Source organism: Bactrocera tryoni, unplaced genomic scaffold (assembly GCF_016617805.1).
Source record: "Bactrocera tryoni isolate S06 unplaced genomic scaffold, CSIRO_BtryS06_freeze2 scaffold_25, whole genome shotgun sequence".
NCBI lineage: Eukaryota > Metazoa > Arthropoda > Insecta > Diptera > Tephritidae > Bactrocera > Bactrocera tryoni.
In genome coordinates this window covers 31,610,789-31,632,596 of record NW_024395977.1, presented here as the reverse complement: position 1 = coordinate 31,632,596, position 21,808 = coordinate 31,610,789, and the positions used below count along the sequence as shown (strand labels likewise).

The following is a 21,808-nucleotide window of genomic DNA, read 5'->3' as shown; positions in this document are numbered from 1 at the left end:
AACAATGTCAGCCTGGAAATCCAGCGCAGGATTACTCTTGCCAACAGGTGCTACTTCGGACTGAGTAGGCAATTGAGAAGTAAAGTTCTCTCTCAACGAACCAAAACCAAACTCTATGAGTCACTCATTATTCCCGTCCTGCTATTTAGTGCAGAGGCTTGGACGATGACAACAACCGATGAGTCGACGTTGCAAGTTTTCGAGAGAAAGGTTCTGCGAAAGATTTATGGTCCTTTGCGCATTGGCCACGGCGAATATCGCATTCGATGGAACGATGAGCTGTACGAGATATACGACGACATTGACATAGTTTAGCGAATTAAAAGACCGCGGATACGCTGGCTAGGTCATGTTGTCCGAATGGACGAAAACACTCTAGCTCTGAAAGTATTCGACGCAGTACCCGCCAGGGGAAGCAAAGGAAGAGGAAGACCTGCACTCCGTTGGAAGAACCAAGTGGGTAATCACCTGGCTGAAACGACTGGAGCGCTGTTGTTAACTCGGCTATAATCGCATAAGCGGTGTCTACGCCAGCAAAGAAGAAGAAGATACTATATATAATTCATCCACTGACAGACGCATAAAGTTTGTTAGAAAAACGAAAATCATTTTATGTAAAGTTTAGTAAAAAAGAAGAAGAAGTATGTAAACTTTTTTGATATGAATTAGGCGCATTTTAAGTTTTAGCATAAATTTTTTTTTATTTGTGTAAAAAAAAAAAAATATGTTTATATGCTATATTTAATGTTAAATATACATCTTTCGAAATGGATAGAGAAAAACTAAAAATGTATTCATTTTATAACAAATAAACGTCTCGTAATTTAATAGAAATAGGTGTGTGTAAACTTTAATGGTTCACTGTAAGTGGTAACAACATTATTTTTGCATATTCCTCCTCTAGAGAAGCTCTCCTATCAGCACATACCCCATTTATACCGAAATTCGTTTTTTTTACCCGAACACCAAAGTTATGGATCGTGCCATGTTTTAAACGTAAGATTGAACTAAATAATAAATTATTTATATATATTTTCCTTAATTGATTATGGGCATATATTTTCAAATATCATATCGTCCCCTCAATATAACAATAGCGTATAATTTTTTTTGGGTTTTGAGAAAATCGAGTTTAAAGTTTTTGTCAAATCAGATGTCTATTAAAACCTCAATATCGCGGTAAATAATAATTCTTCATAGTGGATTTTTCGATGAGTACATTATACCGTTTCTTGTCTTTAAATTTACCAAGTTTTTTTATTCTACGCATCCTTTAAGACCATAATTATGTTATTCAAAGCGCAAGTCCTCCATATAGGCCATTTTATTTTTTAAGGAATTCGTATGATGTGTATCAGATACACTATTTTATTTTGTATGGTATACGCTGTTTTATTCAATAATTTTACGGTATTTTTATTAAAATATTTGATCTCAAAAATATCAATTTGTAACATTATAAAACAGTAATTAATTCATTGTTTTGTTAATTCAGTGGCATTTATTCATTACTTTCCAATTTGGGTTATTATAAACAAAAAATTATGAAAAATGAAGGTCATTGCATAAATCAAAAATAACTAGAAATTCATTCGCCTTCATTCTTTTCCTCTGCTACATCTGGCTCATCTAAACAATTTCGCTTGTTTCCACCTCGTAAGTTAAAAAAAATGACTGCGAGCCACGAGGAATTACACTCTTTCTGCACAAATTTTGAAGATCATGTAGCTTTCGATTACAAATAGGCAGCTCTTTATTGTATTTGCCAGTAAACGAAAAGTTGAAGACCTCTTTTTGAGGTATCTCTATGTCCGGCAATCCCACAGCGAAATCAAATTCATCAGTCTTTGGAGCAATTTCCACAACGACTGGTGGTTTCGTGTCACAGCCTGTTGATATTTACCTTACTTACTTCACTTACATTATATAAAAGACGATACTCACTCAGATGTTTAAAATCCATATTTTTAATGAACAAACTTTCTCTGCGAAATGAATTTGCAAGCTGAAATTTCAAATGACTACAATATTTCCTTGGCATTCATGTAGTCAAAACAACGTAAAAATCGCATAGGCTACTACTCTTGTAAATTTCTGATAAAACTTTCGAATTTGTATTGAAAATAAAACAGCTTATGTGGAGTATAGAAATGGTCGGAATAAAACTATTTCTCAAACTTTGTGTATATTATTATAAGCTTTTTTATGAGTTAAAGTTTTGATAAATTGTATTTATTTCTACAGGCTAAAATGGAATATAATGCGCATACACTATTATTATTTTAACAACTTTGCAGTGGCAATTTCAAGCAAAATAGCGCATATGAGCTTATACACTTATTGAAGGAAATTTTTGAACATGAAATTATACACCATTTTTTCCAATGACATTTTGACCCACTTTGTGGAAGTAGAATTTGACGAAATTTTGACCAGACATAGAATCAATGATGGAGATTCTAAATATGCAATAAAAAAATAATGGCGTATGAGCACATACGCTATTGTTATATTGAGGGGACGATATATTAGATAAGTCCTAGGTGCTTCTAAATATTTCAGTTTTTCTCCCAGAATTTTTTTTGCGCTGAAGAAACAAGTTTTATTGAAGGCAATACATTCTATGAACTAAGTATACGTAATACGCCATTGGATATTTAAAACGAAAAGTTTTACATACTGCTGTTTTAAATATACATTAAGGGTTCACATCATTTACTTAATTTTTTTTGTGTTGAGAAAAGTACCCAACAAAATCGAATATCACTTTCGATTTACATTATTTTCATATGCATATCAATGTACCCTGTGTTCGCTCTTATGCACATGCTTATAGTAATTTATGTGCTAATAAATAGATTTTGATTTAAATGTTGCTATGTTGAACCCATTCTGTTGATAGAAGAAATCCGCACGAAGTAATTATACTCTGTACTCGTCTGCCCCTGTCCCATACATCGCGACGTTGTGTGTAAAGTAATATTATAAAAGTAGCTTCAAGTTTGAAGTCTCAAACCATTGCTATTCGTTTGGCAATTCGTGCGTATACGCCTGGTGGTTTTGTGCTAACTTTAAGTACAGTGTGTTCAACCAGGACAATTTTCAAATCCTGTGCTGTATTCCAGTGTTTAATTTATAAACTAAACCATGTCAACTTTAATTAAGGAAACAACTTCAAAAAAACATAAAAAGTTTTCAAGATCATTTCCTGAATCTGAAGGCGATGAAATTGTTATCTCTGGAATGGCAGGGAAATTTCCAAACTCTCATAATATTGCGGAGTATGAGCGAAATCTCTACAATAAGGTGCATAAAAAATTAAAATATATAATATGAAAGATGTGATTGCATGTGAATTTGAAAATAACACATGAATAAGAATTCCTTATAAAATTATAGTTTGATGTGAACAAAATACAAATGTATGCACGAATAAGTCGTTTTTAAATCAACAACTAAAAAACTATATATGAGTTTTCGAAAGACTTTGTACACATAAACTTATTGCTTTTTTATTGAATATTTGATCCAGAAATAATGTTAAAACACCAGTTATGCTTCACAACCGTTAAAAAGTAATGCTTGAAAAATCAAAACAGCTACTACTACTACTTATAAGAAAAAAAATTTAACATAAATTCAGAGTTCAGAGACTCGGTATAACTATTGCATTTTTTAATCTTTTGATAATAGTTTATCCAAACCACAAACATCCCGTTAGAAAGTTTAGCTTAATTAAAATATTTATATCAAGCTAAATTTTTCCACTTAATGCCGGCTATAGACTTTATATACTATTAAATTCGTTTATTCATAATTGTAAAAAAAACTTGGACAACAAGTAAGGAAGGGCTTAGTTCGAGTGCAACCGAATGAAAGTCTGGAAAATTCCTTCAGGTGGTGGCAAATCTTTATATTAAAATATTTTGCGAAATAATTAAACTTTGGTTTTTTGCTTTATTTTAGAACGCGTCAGGTAAAAATATCCTAAAAAAAACTGATTTAATGTCCACACATTTACATTTACAATATTTAGTGGTTTAATAAATTATAATACTTTTTTTTTTGCAGATTGATATGGTAGATGATGATGAGCGACGCTGGCGACATTTCAATCCCGAGATACCAAAGCGATCAGGAAAAATTTACGATTTGGAAAAATTTGACGCAACATTTTTTGGCGTTCATTTTAAACAAGCCCATACGATGGATCCTCAAACACGTATTTTAATCGAGACTGCATATGAAGCTGTAATAGATGCCGGCATAAATCCGAAAAGTCTACGCGGTACAAAAACTGGTGTTTATATTGGTTCCTGTATATCTGAATCGGAGAAGACATGGTTTTATGAAAAAGTGTCTTCAGGTGGTTTTGGTATAACTGGATGCAGTCGAGCAATGATGGCAAATAGAATTTCGTATTGCTTAGGCTTACAAGGTCCATCCTTTTTATTGGATACAGCTTGTTCTAGCTCAATGTATGCCTTAGACAATGCTTTCTCCGCTTTGCGTAATGGAGAAATAGATGCAGCTATTATTGGTGGATCAAATTTAATATTGCACCCATTTGTAACACTCCAGTTTGCCAGGTACATAAGCAAAGCAACTTGTGTTTCCATTCATTATTGTTGTATTGTTCTTTTTGCGTTATTTAAAGTATTCATAAATAATATATGCTCATAATCAAATAATATTACCGTAAATATAACTTAGTTAAATTATTTTTTTAATTTTCAAGACTTGGTGTACTTGCTCCTAACGGCTATTGTCGACCTTTTGATAAAAATGCATCTGGGTATACGCGATCTGAAGCTATAAATTGCCTATTCTTACAACGTAAACGTGATGCTAAACGTATATATGCCAGCGTTGTTTACTCGAAAACCAATTGCGACGGGTATAAACCGGAAGGAATTACCTTCCCGTCTGGAAAACTTCAGGAGCAACTTATTGCTGAATTTTATAATGAAATTGATATAAAACCTAATGATTTGGGTTACCTAGAAGCCCACAGTACTGGAACTGTGGTCGGAGACCCCGAAGAATGCCGAGCAATTGACAGCATATTATGTAGTCGGCGTGAGAAGCCTCTATTAGTTGGTTCAGTAAAATCAAATATAGGTCATTCGGAGGCAGCTTCTGGTATTTGCTCTTTGGTGAAGGCATGTTTAGCATTTCAAAATGGGAAAATTGCTCCAAATATTAACTTCACTGAAGTAAAACCAGAAATTACTGCTTTATCGGAAGGCCGTCTGATTGTCGTAAAAGATGTCGTTGACCTAGAGAAACCATATATAGGTGTGAATTCTTTTGGTTTTGGTGGTGCCAATGCCCACGCACTTTTGAAAGGGTTTGACAAAAAGAAAATAAATTGCGGTGTGCCAAATGATGATATACCAAGGTTACTAACTTGGGCTGGAAGGACTGAGGATTCGGTCAATTATGTATTCAACGCTATAGAAAATCAACCCTTGGATACCGAATTTTTTGCTTTATTACATAATATTCAAAAGGAAGAAGTTTCCGGCATGGTGTTTCGGGGATATGCGGTTTTTGTAAAAAATGGAACCAACCAAGTGAAAACACAGGTTAGAGATGTACACCATTTCACCGGTATAAAGCGTCCTATAGTCTGGGTGTTTAGCGGAATGGGTTCGCAGTGGGCCGAAATGGGAGCATCATTGCTCCAGATTCCTACTTTCATGCATTCCATTGAGCAGAGCCATAAGACTCTACAATCGAAGGGACTTGACTTACTGAACATACTCACATCCGCAGATCACAGTACATTCGAAAATATAATGCACTCCTTCGTAGGAATAGCCGCAATTCAAATCGGTTTGGTAGATCTCTTGCGCTCATTAAACATAGAGCCCAGCTACATTATTGGTCATTCAGTAGGTGAGTTGGGCTGCGGCTATGCCGATGGATGCTTTACTGCAGAACAAATGATTCTAGCTGCTTATTACCGTGGAAAAGTCAGTCTGGAAATTGAGAAAATAAAAGGATCAATGGCAGCTGTGGGAATGGGTTATAGGAAGATTATCAGTATAATTCCAGATGGCATTGAAGTAGCTTGTCGGAATAGTGCGGAATCTTGTACCATTTCCGGGCCAGCTGAAGATATAGCAAAATTTGTGGAGGAGTTAAAAGCTAAAAATATTTTTGCGAAAGAAGTGCCTTGCTCAAATATTGCTTATCATTCTCGTTACATAGCTCATATGGGTCCTGATTTTTTTAAATATTTACAACAAATCATCCCAGATCCAAAACCAAGAAGTTCAAAATGGTTGAGTACAAGTGTACCTAAAGAAGATTGGGAGCAATTTGGACATAATTTATGTTCAGCAGAGTATCACGCCAACAATCTTCTGAATAGCGTATTATTTGAAGAAACATTTGAAATGCTACCCAAAAATTCTTTAACTATTGAAATAGCACCCCACGGATTACTCCAAGCAATACTCAAACGATCAATGCCCAATGGTATTCATGTTCCGCTCACACAACGGAACAACAGCAATAATACCCTGTTTTTCCTCACTGCCTTAGGAAAGTAAGTACTCTTATTGTTGACTTAACATTTTTATGATCTCAGGCCGTAAAAAGAATTGTATTTATACAAATTTCAACCAAAAATATTTGTGCATTTTTTTTAAGGAAACTTTTTACACACATATTATGTTTGCATGCTAAAGTCATAAATTATAAATTATTATAAATAATATTTTATTAAATATTTGCTTTTAGATTGTTTAGCAGTGGAGTAACGTTCCCCGTAGAAAATTTATATTCGAAAATTGAATTCCCAGTATCGAAGGGTACTCCTGGAATCAGCTCATTAATTCGCTGGGATCACAGTGAAGACTGGTTTGTGACGAAATATGAGAACATGAAAACTAAATCGAGTGGAGAACGCTTATTTAAAATAAACTTAAGTAGCGATAATGAGGAATTTATGAGCGGGCATGTTATTGATGGGAAAATCCTAATTCCGGCTACATGCTACCTTCAATATGTTTGGGAAACATTCTCTTTGATGTATCATGGTCCAAGCTACATGGATGTTCCGATTGAGTTCGAGGACGTACGATTCATACGTGCGACAAATATGACTTTGAATGGAAGTGTGGAACTGAATGTTATGATTCACTATGGAACAGGGCAATTCGAGGTATTAATTTTAATGACATTTTGATACATAGTATTGCTCATATATATAAATAGGTGTACCGGACCCCGAATGAAATGTGATTTCGTTTTTACCAAACTGAATGATTTCATTTATTTCGAAGTATTTCTATTCCACATCGAAACATGCTTTACTTTTAATTTTTCCAAACTAACGATTTCGCGTTGCAGAAATTTAGATCAAGGCCTTTCAAATCCATTTGAAGTTGCTAATGTGATGTTTAAATACTTGCATTGACTTTTGAACTTTATTAACAAAAAGATATTATCTAGTGAGAACTCTTATCATTGCGTTAATATGAACATTACTAAATGCTGATAATTCAATTGGGAGGATGTCCACGTTCCACTTTGATAAAGAAAAATATAACTTTTGCACGGTGATGGTTGTTAACTAACGCTTTCTTAACTCTCACAAGGTCCCCGGAGCCCGTGCTGAAATGCATCAGGCCTGCGGCGCAACGACTCTGAATAGATTGGGATAAGAATGCCATTTGCCAATGCAATTTGATAGGAGTTCATCGGCTTTACAGAGTCTGAAAATAAAATTTAATTATGCTATTGATAGTGAAGGCAAATACTTCTTAACTAATTTTGAGCGCACAATGGTTTGGTATCATCCTGAAGCTAAAGTTAATATTAACATCAAACTATCCCTCCAACATTCCGCCGCCCAGATATCTCTTATTGTCATGTACGCAGAGAAGAAATCATACGATATAAATTTTCCATTTTTAATTACATTTAAATATGGTAATTCGGTTTTCATAACAATTCATTTCGTTTCGAATTCATATAAAAAAAATTATTCGATTTCTGGAACCGGCAAATTCGATTATTCGAATCACTTCGTTGCTGTGTGAGAAATAAATACAGAACATGGCTGAAATATAGTATTTACTTTTTCCCCAAATAGAATCACAGTATAAAGGAGCCTTTGTGGTTTGAAAATTAAAAAAAAAATGGTCCTCGCCTTATAATATGTTTAACGTATATATTCCAGAAGCTATTCCTGTTATTTCTGGCGACAAATTTTATTATCATCTCTGTACACAGTGTGAATAGGGTAAGATCAGATAATAACCACGCCCACTACCCATATAACATTCATGCTTAAATATATTAAAAGAGTTATACCTATATCACCAAATAAATGCTTCAGAGACATTAAATTTTACACCCGAGATGGAAACGGTAGCAGTTACACTCAGAAATGTGCAAAATCGAACAACAACCACTCCCGATTCCCATATATCAATATTTTCAAATCCCTATAAGAAAATCGTATTGTAATAAAATTGTTATCGCCCACAACTTTCCATGTCCCCAGATACCGAACATGGTGATCTTAGTATCTTAAAGAGATATTTCAGAGCGTCTCTCTCTTATAGTGTGTTCTTGTGTCTAAAACGGATAACGTCGGGCCAATACTACCTTAACCCCCATATTCCTATACCTAAATAATATAGAAATTGTAAACTTCGGATTAAATTTCTTTATTATATGTAATTCCGTCGATATTTAAAATATCTTAGCAAAATTAAGTGAACGTGGGGTACTGGATATCCTTCAGTTTACTTCCGAAAATGTCTGAAATTAGTCAGCGAATTATTCCAACTCCCATATAATTCATTTAATGATGGAATATATACATATATAAGTTAGAATAGAGATGTCCCTATGCCTGATATGCCAAATATAGTGACTTACGACATTCCAGTTTACTATACATCTTATATATTGGTCTGATATTTTGGAAAAATAAAGGGACATGTTGACCACAATACGATATCGAGTCCCAAAATAGGTCCATCATTTAACGATTTCTGATTTTATTGTCAAATATATAGGTCAAATGCGTTATTTTAGATGTAATTCCCAGAGAGAAATAGGTCCAAGGACTTCAATATTAACGGCAGGATTGTTACCCGGAGTGTCTTTAGAAAATGATGGGAACTTTAAAATTAAAAATTTCGCTTGTATGAAGAGCCTAATGGTAATTTTTTATGTTGATATACTTGTACAAGTATTGTACATGCTGTTGTGTATGCTTTGTCTGTAGCATCTGCTAAGCTTGGCGATTTTTGTTTGATAAAAAAAATAGACCAAGGAAATTGTTCGTGAATTCTGTGCCAAAATTAATACTGTAACGATGCTCCAGCCTCCATGTGACTTTTTCCTATTTCCAAAAATAAAAAAACTTTAGATGAAAATCGCTGAAAGAGCGAAAATCTATCCCAAAATCCAGTTTAAGAAGTGGTTTGACCATTAGAAGAATAATAAAATAATAAATTTCATTATTCTAGAAGACTTTGTGACAAATTGTTGCTCTGCGTGAGAGCTATCATTATAAAATTGCTTGAAAATATGTTCTAAAGTATATTTTAGCAATGGCAAAAGTCAGTCCAAATTTTTCCATTACTCTATTTATGCAATATACTCAATATAATATCTTTCATCCATATAGACTTTCTATTTGACCTTGAATCGTTAAAATTATCAAAGTTTTCATATATTAATAAACTATTTTAACAAAATATTAAATTTATCCTTTTTGTTTGATTTAACAACGCATATACTATACAACCTGTCAAGAAAGTATCGAGAATTCTTCATTTCCCCGGATGGAAGACAGGTTTTCCTAGATTGGTACAACTGTCCTTAATTATGATGCCAAAAACTAGCGCGATCTGTCAACCAGTGTGTTTACAGCAGCTCTTTATGTCATCATAATTAAGAATAGTTGTACAAACCTAGGAAAAAACCTGTCTTCCATATAAGCGAGAGATTTAAATGAAGAATTCTCGATACCTTCTGGGCAGAGTGTACATATCTCATTTCATTTAATTAGCTTGATTTTAATATTTCCAACATGAAGCAGAATGTAGTAACGAAAGTAAATAAGTATAAGCCTTAGACTTTTTGGATTATACCACTATAAATTAAAAGATACCAATTATGATTGTACTCCATTCAGTTTCTTTAATTGATTGACTTCTTACGTAACATTTTTTTATATATTACTAGCTGACCCCGCAGTCGTTGTCCTGCGTGAAATTATGTGTTTCGAAATGAAAAAGTTGAATTTATCATTTCACTTTTTTTCAATGTGTCGCAGCTTGATAAAGAACATTTTTTGGTTTCTGTTCCGTTGTATAGAAAAGATGGTTTTCCAACTCGTGAGCAGGCCACGTATATCTGGCCGAGTGAAAAACATAGCATTTCCAAATGTATACCATACACTATGCGACTATCCTTGTGTCTCAAATGCAATTTTCACTGGAAACTGAATACGTTTGAACTGAAATGACAAATCGTTAGAACTCAGAGGAATTCGAAGAATCAAGCATTCTGCCCCTTTGTATTCGATAGCTGCGTCATAATCAGTCAGGTCCCATTACACAGTTTCGACAGATCCAACTTTGAGACGCAAATGATGCGGTGGCATACCAAGCCTATTCAAAGAATTTAGAAATTCCACAATCGATCAATTTGTATGAGCGCAAGTCTCCCGGAATTTGACTTTGAATCTTTCAGTTTAAGTCAACAACATCGGTATTTTTGGCAGCTAACATTGCGCGTGCACTTAAGGAATTGTAGTTACGATAATTTTTCCAATGTCCGAATATTCGTGATGAGTTTATCTTTGGTGAATTGGTAAAGGGAAGATGGAATTGATATCAAACCACCGGAAGTATCAACCGAAATTTACCCATTTCCAATTCTTAGCGAATACGATGTAAAATGTCTTCGGAAATGTCATTTTCGTTCGTAATCCATAATTGTCGCTAATTTGATGGCTGATCATCGCGAAAAGTGTACGAACTTCATTCCAGTGATTATCATGTTCCAGCAATTGTAATTGTAATTGTATGTATAATATCAAGATATTTCCGAATAGAGCAAGTTCTCGCAAACGGTTCACTGACGAAAGTTGAGAAAAAACTCGTAAATGTTAATTTTGTTGCTGGGGGTGTTTTCTCTGTCTGTACTGTATTCTCTGTGTTGAAATAGACTATTTGGTAATTCTCCAAATTAACTGCGAGACGCACAACAGTCGGAAAACCAGGAATAATGGGATGCCCAACTTATTCCAGTATGGGAGCGCCTCAAAATAAGCGTTTTTTATAACATTTTCCATTATGGCCAGATCGAACAAAATAATAATTTTTGGGCATTTATTAACCCAACACCCAACATTTAGTACGTATAAAAATTACTAAATAGTGGTTATCTATTATATGGAGCAACCATTTCAATCTTTTTAAAGAATATTAGAACAACTGACTTTTGTCCTTTTAATACCCAATAAAAGGATTTAAGCTTGTTAGCTCTCAATCATTAAAGGTTTTTAATAATTTTCCATTGAAAATAAAACTGTAATGCTTCAAATTACAAAACGTTTCATCAAATATCTTTAAATTTCACTACAAATTTATTTAATATTCATTGTTTTACATTTTTTATAAGAGGTCTTGAACGATGCAACAAATCCCTCCGTTTATATATTTTTTTGGTAAGATTTCAATATGGCCATCGCTCGTTTCCAATTGCTAAACGTCAAAACCTCCCCAATCCAGTCAACTGTCAAAGTTTAGGTGGTTTTGACGTTTAGCAATTGTTCTCTCACTTCCAGTGAGTACGATCCATATGTCTTCGACTTCGATGTGTTGTTAACTTCGATATTCACGCCTCTAAATTGAATGCTAAATGTTCTGCCATTGTCATCTGGTGAGCGACGCTGATACATTGGATATCCATCATTTCTAGTTTGTGTTTCCGAAAGAAAAGCACCTGGATAGTGTTTCGTACATTTATTGTCAGACATACAAACCGAAGTGGTATTGTGATGTCCGTAAGGTACATGAACCATATTGGTTTCGTATAATTCTGCTTCGATCTCTGGATCAGGAATTTCCGCAGAAATTATTTCATCAATTTGATTTGGTGTAACCTCTATCCAAAGAATAATATGTGCGTGCGGCAAACCTCTCTTTTTACCACTCAACAGAGTACATCCAGCATCTAACAGCACCACATATACGTTGCTTTAAGATAAAGTTTACAAAACATCGCAACTGTTGTTTGAAAAGTTGTCCTTTGACATCGTGACGATCGCTTGCTGATTGCCCGCGATCCATAATTTCATTCGTATGTCATCGCATCCTGGGAATACTCGGTCATGTGCCATTGGCTGTCAATATATATACTTATGTTGCCAAAACGAACGCGACCTCTTGGTGGCATCGTAACAAATTTCAATCTGTAATTGAGCACTTTGTGTGAAACACACATAACGTTTACACGGAATAAATTTCAATAATTTTTTTTGAATAACCGGAATAAAGAAAGCAAACGACAAATTTGACAATTGAAAAACAAAAGGAAAAAAGTTGAAAAAAAATGTTTGTATGAAAAAAAGTTATTTTTTTGGAAGTGTCAAACTTTCCGACTTTTCCTCACGAAAAGCATGCGGTTTTTTATTTCTAAACTTTCCTCGATCCCCAGCGAACAACCTCTGAAAATTTCATCAAGATTGGTTCAGCTGTTCTCGAGCATTAGCGTTACTAACAGTATTCATTCGTTTGTATGGGAAAAAGAAAAGGGCTCTTTTTAGGGGTTTTCCGGCAATTATTCGAACATTTTAAAAAAAGAATTGGCAAAATTGGTCCAGGCGTTTTTAGTTATGCGCCAGCATTTAAAATCATGTTTGTTTTTATTTCCTTTTTAAAATCGTACATATTTGAAAATTTATTTTCTTCATAATTTTTTTTCTTAAGTATTCTCCTTGTTTGGGCGGAGACCTGTCCGAATTGGTGGTAATCAGCGAAATCGGTCCAGGCGTTCTCCAGTTATAAGCGTAGTAACTAACGTCACTTTCTTTTATATATGTATATAGATTAAGCTTTCGAATACCTGATAATTTGGACCGGCTTTGATAGAGTATAAAATGTTCGGTTACACCCGAACTTAGCCCAACTTACTTCTTATTTATCCCATTTTATGTTTTATAGATTACCGAGTCGGGAAACTTGGTAGTGACAGGGCGAATAAGAGAAATTGAAAATCCAGCAATTCCAAATATTCACGAACCATATAAGGATTCGGAATTCTCAATGTTATCTAAGAAAGACTTTTACAAAGAGCTTAGGCTGAGAGGATATCACTATAATGGTGCTTCCCGCGCAGTGACACTCGCGCGTGGAGATGGTTTATATGGAAAAGTAGAATGGAAATATAATTGGGTAACATTTATGGATGCCATGTTACAAATTGAAATTTTGGGAACTGATTCACGTACCTTGCTTATACCAACAAAAATAAGAAAATTAAGGATTAATGGCTCTCACCATTTTGACCTTATGACTAAAATGGATCCTGAAAACAGAGTTTTTGATGTTTACGTTGAGCCTAAATATGATCGCATTGTTGCCGGTGGTATTGAACTAATTGGACTACATGCTAGCCCAGTTCAAAGACGTAAAGCTCCCGGAATACCTGTACTCGAAAGATATCAATTTGTTTCACATTTTCCAACACCAACTCTGGATATAACAGAAGCAGTTCGTATGTGCGTCCAGTTAGCCCTTGAAAATACTCCAGTATTAAAAGTAAAAATTGTGGAAGTAGGCGCGAAGAATAAAGAACCGGTCGTAACGAAATTTGTAGAAGCAGTTGAGGATTTACCATTGGTAACAGGGGATTTTCTGCTCTTCACAGATCAACAAGTTGATGATATTGCCGGTGTTCATATAGAAAATGCAAAATTCGTCAATCAAACCAACTGCCATTTTATAATTGCCAATGGTCTAAGCCATGAGGAAAACGTTACAACAGTAAAAGCAGCATATAAAAGTTTAGTTGAAAAAGGCTTTTTAGTTACAAGAGAAAAAAAATTCAAGCCTACTCATAGTGCAACAACTTTTGAAAATTTCAGTTTAATAGCAAATATCCGTTTGTGTGGTGATGAGCAACTGTTATTATTGCAAAAGGTTGGAAAAAAACTGACATTAGAGCCGTTAGTTATAAAAATTTCTGAAGAAGATAATGAATTTGAATGGATTACCCATATTCAAACATGTCTTTCTAACAAAACACCAGTTGTATTATATTCCTTCAACCAAGACTCAAATGGTATTATTGGACTTGTGAACTGCTTACGTAAGGAGCCAGATGGAAATCTAATTTCATGCTTTTATATTGACGATAATAATGCACCTGCTTTTGATTTGGCAAATTCGTTTTATAACAGCCAATACGCCTTAGGACTTGCCATTAATGTATATTGTCAGGTATTTATTTTTCTCACAAAAAAATCATATATGAATTTCAAAAATATTTATTAAAAATAGGGTCAATGGGGTTCTTATAGACATTTACAGTTGTTGTGTCATGAATCTCCACAACCAAGATCTAATCATATTTACGGAAACGTTATGCAACGGGGTGATTTATCCACTTTACACTGGTTGGAAGGGCCTTTGGACATTAATAAATGCTCTGTTCGAATTGTGTACTCATCGCTTAACTTCAGAGACGTTATGCTAGCAACTGGTCGATTATCTGTTGAATTGTACGGTAGTAGTCGTCTTGCTCAGTTATGTGTATTAGGCTTAGAATTCTCTGGAATAAATACAAAGACCGGTAGACGTGTCATGAGCATGGTGGCAAAAGCTGGTGTTGCATCGTATAACGAAAGGCCGTCGAAATTCATATGGGATGTTCCAGATAACTGGACTCTCCAAGAAGCTGCTACCGTACCAGTTGTCTATATTACGGTATACTATGCGTTTTTTATGACCGCAGATATACGAAAAGGAAAAAGTATACTTATTCATGCTGGAACTGGTGGAATTGGTCTTGCAGCTATAAGGGTCGCCTTGGCATACAATCTTGAAGTATTTACAACTTGCAGTACAGAACTAAAGAAGCAATTTTTATTAAAAACATTCCCAAAATTAAAAGGTAATTGTTAAAATATATCAAATAAAATAAAGTACTAAAAATGTTCATAAAAATTTAGAAAGTCACATTGGCAATTCTCGAGATACATCCTTTGAAACTATGATACAACATGAAACCAATGGCAAGGGCGTTGATTTTGTACTAAACTCTCTGGCTGAAGATAAATTATTGGCGTCAGTACGCTGTTTGGGGCTTGGTGGACATTTCTTAGAAATTGGAAAGTTTGATATGTCAAATGACACCAAACTTGGGATGAGCTGCTTCCTCAAAGAGATAACGTTCCATGCTGTTCTGGCCGACAGACTAGAATTTGCTTCAGATGAGGATATTGGAGTGAGTTTAAATTAATTGCAATACATTCGTCCTTAAACATATGCCTATGTATATTTGTAGTATTTGAAACATATGGTGGATGTTGACATTGAAAAAGGAATTATCCAACCCCTTCCATGTACGATTTTCCCTGCACATGAAATTGAACAAGCGTTTAGGCATCTCATAGGAGGGAAACATATTGGAAAAGTTTTAATTCAAGTTCGAGAGAGTTCCGAATCGAAACTAACGTTGCCAGTGAAAGTCTTAAAACAGGTTTATTTTAAACCGGACGTTAGCTATGTAATACCGGGTGGCTTAGGTGGTTTTGGCTTAGAGTTGGCTGATTGGATGGTAATACGAGGCGCACGTAAATTGATTCTGAGTTCCAGTCGGGGTATATCGAAAGACTATCAAGCTTACAGAATAGCGTATGTTAACAGTTGATTCATATTTATCTACTGTTATTTTAATTCTAATATTTAATTTGTTTACTTTTTCAGATTATGGGAGAGCTACGGTTGTAAAATCATTGTTAGCACTTTTGATATTAGCACGATTGAGGGCTGTATAGCTCTCCTTAATCTTGCTAAAAATGTAGGACCTGTTGCTGGAATTTTCAATTTAGCTGTCGTTTTGAGAGACGGAATATTTACAAACCAAACCAAGGAAAAGTTTTTAGAAAGCTTAGCTCCGAAAGCAATAGCAACAAAAAATTTGGACCAACTATCTAGATTACATTGTCCGCATCTGGAATATTTTGTTGTATTTTCGAGTGTTTCATGCGGGCGTGGCAACGCTGGACAATCTAATTACGGCATGGCTAATTCAATAATGGAACGAATAGTTGAAAATCGTGTTAAAGATGGTTATCCCGGAAAAGCAATCCAATGGGGAGCGGTTGGTGAAGTTGGTTTAGTGGCAGATATGGCTGAAGATAAAATTGACATGGAAATTGGCGGAACTCTGCAGCAACGGATTTCATCTTGCTTAAATGAGTTGGACACATTGTTATCTACCCCAGATCCAGTAGTTTCTAGTATGGTAGTAGCTGAAAAACGTTCCGGCCGCTTAGGTAATGAAAGCATTCTTGATACAATCATGAATATTATGGGCATACGAGATTTGAAATCAATTTCATTGGGAACCACACTTTCTGAAATGGGAATGGACTCCCTCATGGCTGTCGAAATAAAACAAACTTTGGAGAGAGATTTCGATCTTATATTAACACCACAAGATTTACGTGCCCTTACATTTCAAAAACTGCAAGAATATGCAGATGCCCGGGACAGAGAGAGTACGGACGCTGTTAAAATGATTTTTGCTTCAGACACTAATCTTTTAGGAATGGAAATCTTATTAAGAAATTTGGGCGACGAAACACGTTGCAATGAAGTTATGATACCTCTTAAGACAGCGGCAGATGCTACAAAACAGTCTATGCCGCCAAACATTATAATACCAGGTTTAGAGGGTACAGCAGGTCAAGCTTGGTATAATATCGGATCATACATAAAGAATAATACAAATGTTTTACAACTCCACAAATTTAGTGAATGTACAACAGTTAAGGAAGTTGCCGAAGCATGTTTTGAAGTATGCAAATATTCATTATTCTGTGATAAAGTTATTAATAAAATTCCTATGTTTTACTATTTTCAGGACGTGAAAGCAGAATTAAAATCTACGGAACCGTTTTATATCATTGGATATTCCTATGGATCATTTATTGCACTAAAATTAGCTGCAATGCTTGAAAAGGCTGGCTTTCGAGGACAACTCTTACTCATCGACGGATCGCCACATTTCCTAAAAAAATTAACTCTAGCACACCTTGGGGAAGATTTCAATGATAATGATTTGTATAATTTACTCCTTTCAAGTATTGTGAAACAAATATTTCCGGAAGAAACCCAAGAATCAGTGGCTTTAGAATTTAGTGAACGGGAAGAACTAACAAGCAAAATGCTAAAATTTGTGGAATACGTAAACAAGCAAGATTTATATAGCGAAGAATATGCAAACAAAATGGTGCATGCAATGTTTCGACGTATACGAATGGCGGCAAACTATGATCTAAATACTAGTGATATACTTACAACACCCATAGTTTTAATAAGGCCAGCAGAAGTATCTTTACAAGACATAGAAGAGGATTATTGTCTATCAAAAATTACAAAAGGAAAAATCGTTTTAAAAGTTATTGAAGGAAACCATACGTCAATGTTGGATAATCCATTGCTTCCACAATTAATTAATGAAATGGATCCCTCGCTTCAAGAAGATAAAAATTTTGAAGAATACATACGCGATGTTAAGCCAATTACCCCCATACTCTAAAGAAATCCATACTTTCATTATGTTGTTGCATACATATATAATAAGATGTACATTTTATGCTCATAATAAATAGTTAAGGTGCCCTTTCCATTAAAACTACGTATACATACCGTACTTTTATAAAAATTGTATGTGGGAATAAGATACAAGAAACTATGTAATTGCTTTTGTTGTATCTCTAGGACTAACATAATTTAAGGATAGATATGCGTTCACTCTTCAATTACTTATGTTTGCAGCTCAATAAAGCCAATTGGATTTTTCACGCATCATGCAGGATAATTCCATCAATGTTCAGTAACGAACTAAAGTAGTAGCCCTGACAGACGACAGCGCTAATATGCATTAGCGGGCTTAATTTACATTTACTTGCGCATTTGACCCATGTTAATTTAAGTTTGTAATGCACAAGAATTCCGTGCATTTAGCTGAATTTACCAAATTTGAATAGGCAACACTGCCCAAAAATGGCTAGTTTCTGCTATTGTTTGACAGATGTCGCTTGAAATCTGCCGCCTTGTTTACGTTTACAGCTTCAGAGGTAAACAGTTTTTATATTGCTAATTAAATTATAGATGGCAGAAAATAAACAACGCACAGTTTGCTATCCATTCTTCTAATATTCTTAAGTTTTTCGCACACTTTTATTTAACTTTTTTTTTTAGTAAATGAACAAATTTCACTATCAGCTGTCTAAATGCACAAGTCTGCCGTCTGTCACCATAAAATCTCAATGCACATTATAGCCCTGACAGACGACAGCGCTAATATGCATTAGCGGGCTTAATTTACATTTACTTGCGCATTTGACCCATGTTAATGCAAGTTTGTAAAGCACAAGAATTTCGTGCACTTAGCTGAATTTACCAAATTTGAGTAGGCGCTTTAATTTTGCTCGTCTGTCAGGGCTATTACGTTGTACGCTAAAATTCTGGCAACACTGTCAAAGTCTCACGTTCTATCGACAAATTGTTACGCATCTGTTGCGTATCACTAGCGTTACAAATGTAACATAAACATCAGGGATAGGGGAATCCCCAACTTATTCCAGTGTTAGAGCGCCGCAAAATTAACGTTTTTGATAACATTTTCCTTTATGACTACATTGGAAAAAATAATTACTTTTGGGTATTTAAATAAAAAGAACCAAGAATTATTTCGATTAAAAATTACTTTATAGAGGTCGTTTAATAATATATATGGAGAAAATATTTACATATTTTTGTGCCATGTTAAAACTACTGACTTTAGACCTTTTAATAACCAAAAAAAAAAAGTTTTTCAGCTTGTTAGCTCGAAAACAGCAAATGTTTTTAATCAGTTGCCATTGAAAATTAATACTATGATGCTTCGTAATACAAAACGTTTCACCACATACATTAAAATTTCATTGTTTTACATTTTTTATTAGTGGTCTTTAACGATGTAACAAATCCCTCAGTTAACATATTTTTTTGGTAAGATTTCAATTTGGTCATCGTTTCCAATTCTAAACCTCCTGAATTCCTAAACGTCAAAACTCGTCTTACTTCCAATACGAGATGAGTAGGGTATCTCTTTATCTCTGATATACATTTCTACTCTTGTAAAACCCCCAAAGATGATCTAGTCACTGATGCTCAGAGCATACTTAAATTATGGAGGGAACACTTCTCCAGCCTGCTTAATGGCAGTGAACGCACAACACCAGGAGAAGGAGAACCCGATTCCCCAATCGATGATGACGGAGCAGACGTTCCATTACCCGACCATGAAGAAGTTGGAATAGCAATTGCCCGCCTGAAGAACAACAAAGCAGCAGGGGCCGATGGATTGCCGGCCGAGCTATTCAAACACGGCGGCGAAGAACTGATAAGGAGCATGCATCAGCTTCTTTGTAAAATATGGTCAGACGAAAGCATGCCCAACGATTGGAATTTAAGTGTGCTATGCCCAATCCATAAAAAAGGAGACCCCACAATCTGCGCCAACTACCGCGGGATCAGCCTCCTCAATATCGCATACAAGGTTCTATCGAGCGTATTGTGTGAAAGATTAAAGCCCACCGTCAACAAATTGATTGGACCTTATCGGTGTGGCTTCAGACCTGGCAAATCAACAAACGCCCAGATGTTCACCATGCGCCAAATCTTGGAAAAGACCCGTGAAAGGAGAATCGACACACACCACCTCTTCGTCGGTTTCAAAGCTGCTTTCGACAGTACGAAAAGGAGCTGCCTTTATGCCGCGATGTCTGAATTTGGTATCCCCGCAAAACTAATACGGCTGTGTAAGCTGACGTTGAGTAACACCAAAAGCTCCGTCAGAATCGGGAAGGACCTCTTCGAGCCGTTCGATACCAAACGAGGTTTCAGACAAGGCGATTTCCTATCGTGCGACTTTTTCAACCTGCTTCTGGAGAAAATAGTTCGAGCTGCAGAACTAAATAGAGAAGGTACCATCTTCTATAAGAGTGTACAGCTGCTGGTGTCTACCGATGATATTGATATCATCGGCCTCAACACCCGCGCCGTTAGTTCTGCTTTCTCCAGGCTGGACAAGAAAGCAAAAGAAATGGGTTTAGCAGTGAACGAGGGCAAGACGAAATATCTCCTGTCATCAAACAAACAGTCGTCGCGCTCGCGACTTGGCACTCACGTCACTGTTGACAGTCATAACTTTGAAGATGTAGATAATTTCGTCTATCTTGGAACCAGAGTAAACACCACCAACAATGTCAGCCTAGAAATCCAACGCAGAATAACTCTTGCAGGTGTTACTTCGGACTGAGTAGGTAATTGAGAAGCAAAGTCCTCTCTCGACAAACAAAAACGAAACTCTCTCTGAAAACGAAACTCACTGATTTATACACTCATAATTCCCGTCCTGCTATATGGTGCAGAGTCTTGGACGATGTCAACAACGGATGAGTCGACGTTGCGAGTTTTCGAGAGAAAAGTTCTGCGAAATCGTTATGTGCACAGGTGCTAAGTTCTACATATCATCGAAGCATAAATATGACACCGTTTGAAATGATGATTGGGACCCGATTAAGGTCTAAAGAAGATATTTATATTAAAGAACTCATCGAAGAACAATTAGTGCAACAGTTCAGCAAAATAGAGACGAAATGAGCAACGACGGGAAAAAACCAATCCTTAAGATTGAAGAAGAAAACAAAAAATCATAGTACAATCTGTAACTTGAGAGATACAATTTCAATTTGAAATCGCAATATTATATTATTGCAAATTATTTGTCTACTATTTTAAAGTCACAATTATCCATTAGCTCCAAAAGATTTTAACAGATAGCGGTAATTATTGATTGGATTCATAGAACGTAAAAGAATAGATAAGGTTCACGGCGCGGAGAGCGTAAAAATGTTTTTGGCTAACAAAATGCGATGAGCGCGTTGCACCACAGCAAGATCAGAAGGATAAATTTTAACAGTGGCGCGTGAACAGAGCTGAGCATTCAATGAAAATTATGCTGAGAAATATACATTGCTATTACAGACGGATGTTGGCCTTTCGCTTATATTTTTATACATAAGTTTACATGCAATCATTTTAATTGATATGAATGTCATTTTGCGGATGAGTCGACGTTGCGAGTTTTCGAGAGAAAAGTTCTGCGAAAGATTTATGGACCTTTGCGCGTTAGCCGCGGCGAATACCGCATTCGATGGAACAATGAGCTGTACGAGATATACGACGACATCGACATAGTTCAGCGGATTAAAAGACAGCGGCTACGTTGGCTAGGTCATGTTGTCCGGATGGACGAAAACACTCCAGCTGAGGAAGAGGAAGACCTCCACTCCGTTGGAAGGACCAAGTGGAGAAGGACCTGGCTTCGCTTGGAATATCCAATTGGCGCCACGTAGCGAAAAGAAGTAACGACTGACGCGCTGTTGTTAACTCGGCTGTAATCGCGTAAGCGGTGTCTACGCCAATTAAGAAGAAAAAGATAAGATGGAGGAATTGTAGGTGAATATTCTATTAAATATTAATTT

The 21,808-nt window shown here is 35.5% G+C and overlaps 1 protein-coding gene across 1 annotated transcript; it reads left to right on the top strand.

Annotated features, from left to right (window-relative positions):
- The first annotated feature begins 3,025 nt into the window (after positions 1 to 3,025).
- On the top strand, positions 3,026 to 18,080 carry LOC120780556 (fatty acid synthase). The gene is made up of 10 exons (XM_040112813.1): positions 3,026 to 3,306; positions 4,072 to 4,589; positions 4,739 to 6,556; positions 6,751 to 7,174; positions 13,206 to 14,483; positions 14,544 to 15,156; positions 15,215 to 15,489; positions 15,550 to 15,899; positions 15,972 to 17,067; positions 17,134 to 18,080. Exons 1-10 carry the CDS (start codon positions 3,148 to 3,150, stop codon positions 17,809 to 17,811), a joined length of 7,209 nt encoding a protein of 2,402 aa, XP_039968747.1. The 5' UTR covers positions 3,026 to 3,147; the 3' UTR covers positions 17,812 to 18,080.
- Positions 18,081 to 21,808: the final 3,728 nt, after the last annotated feature.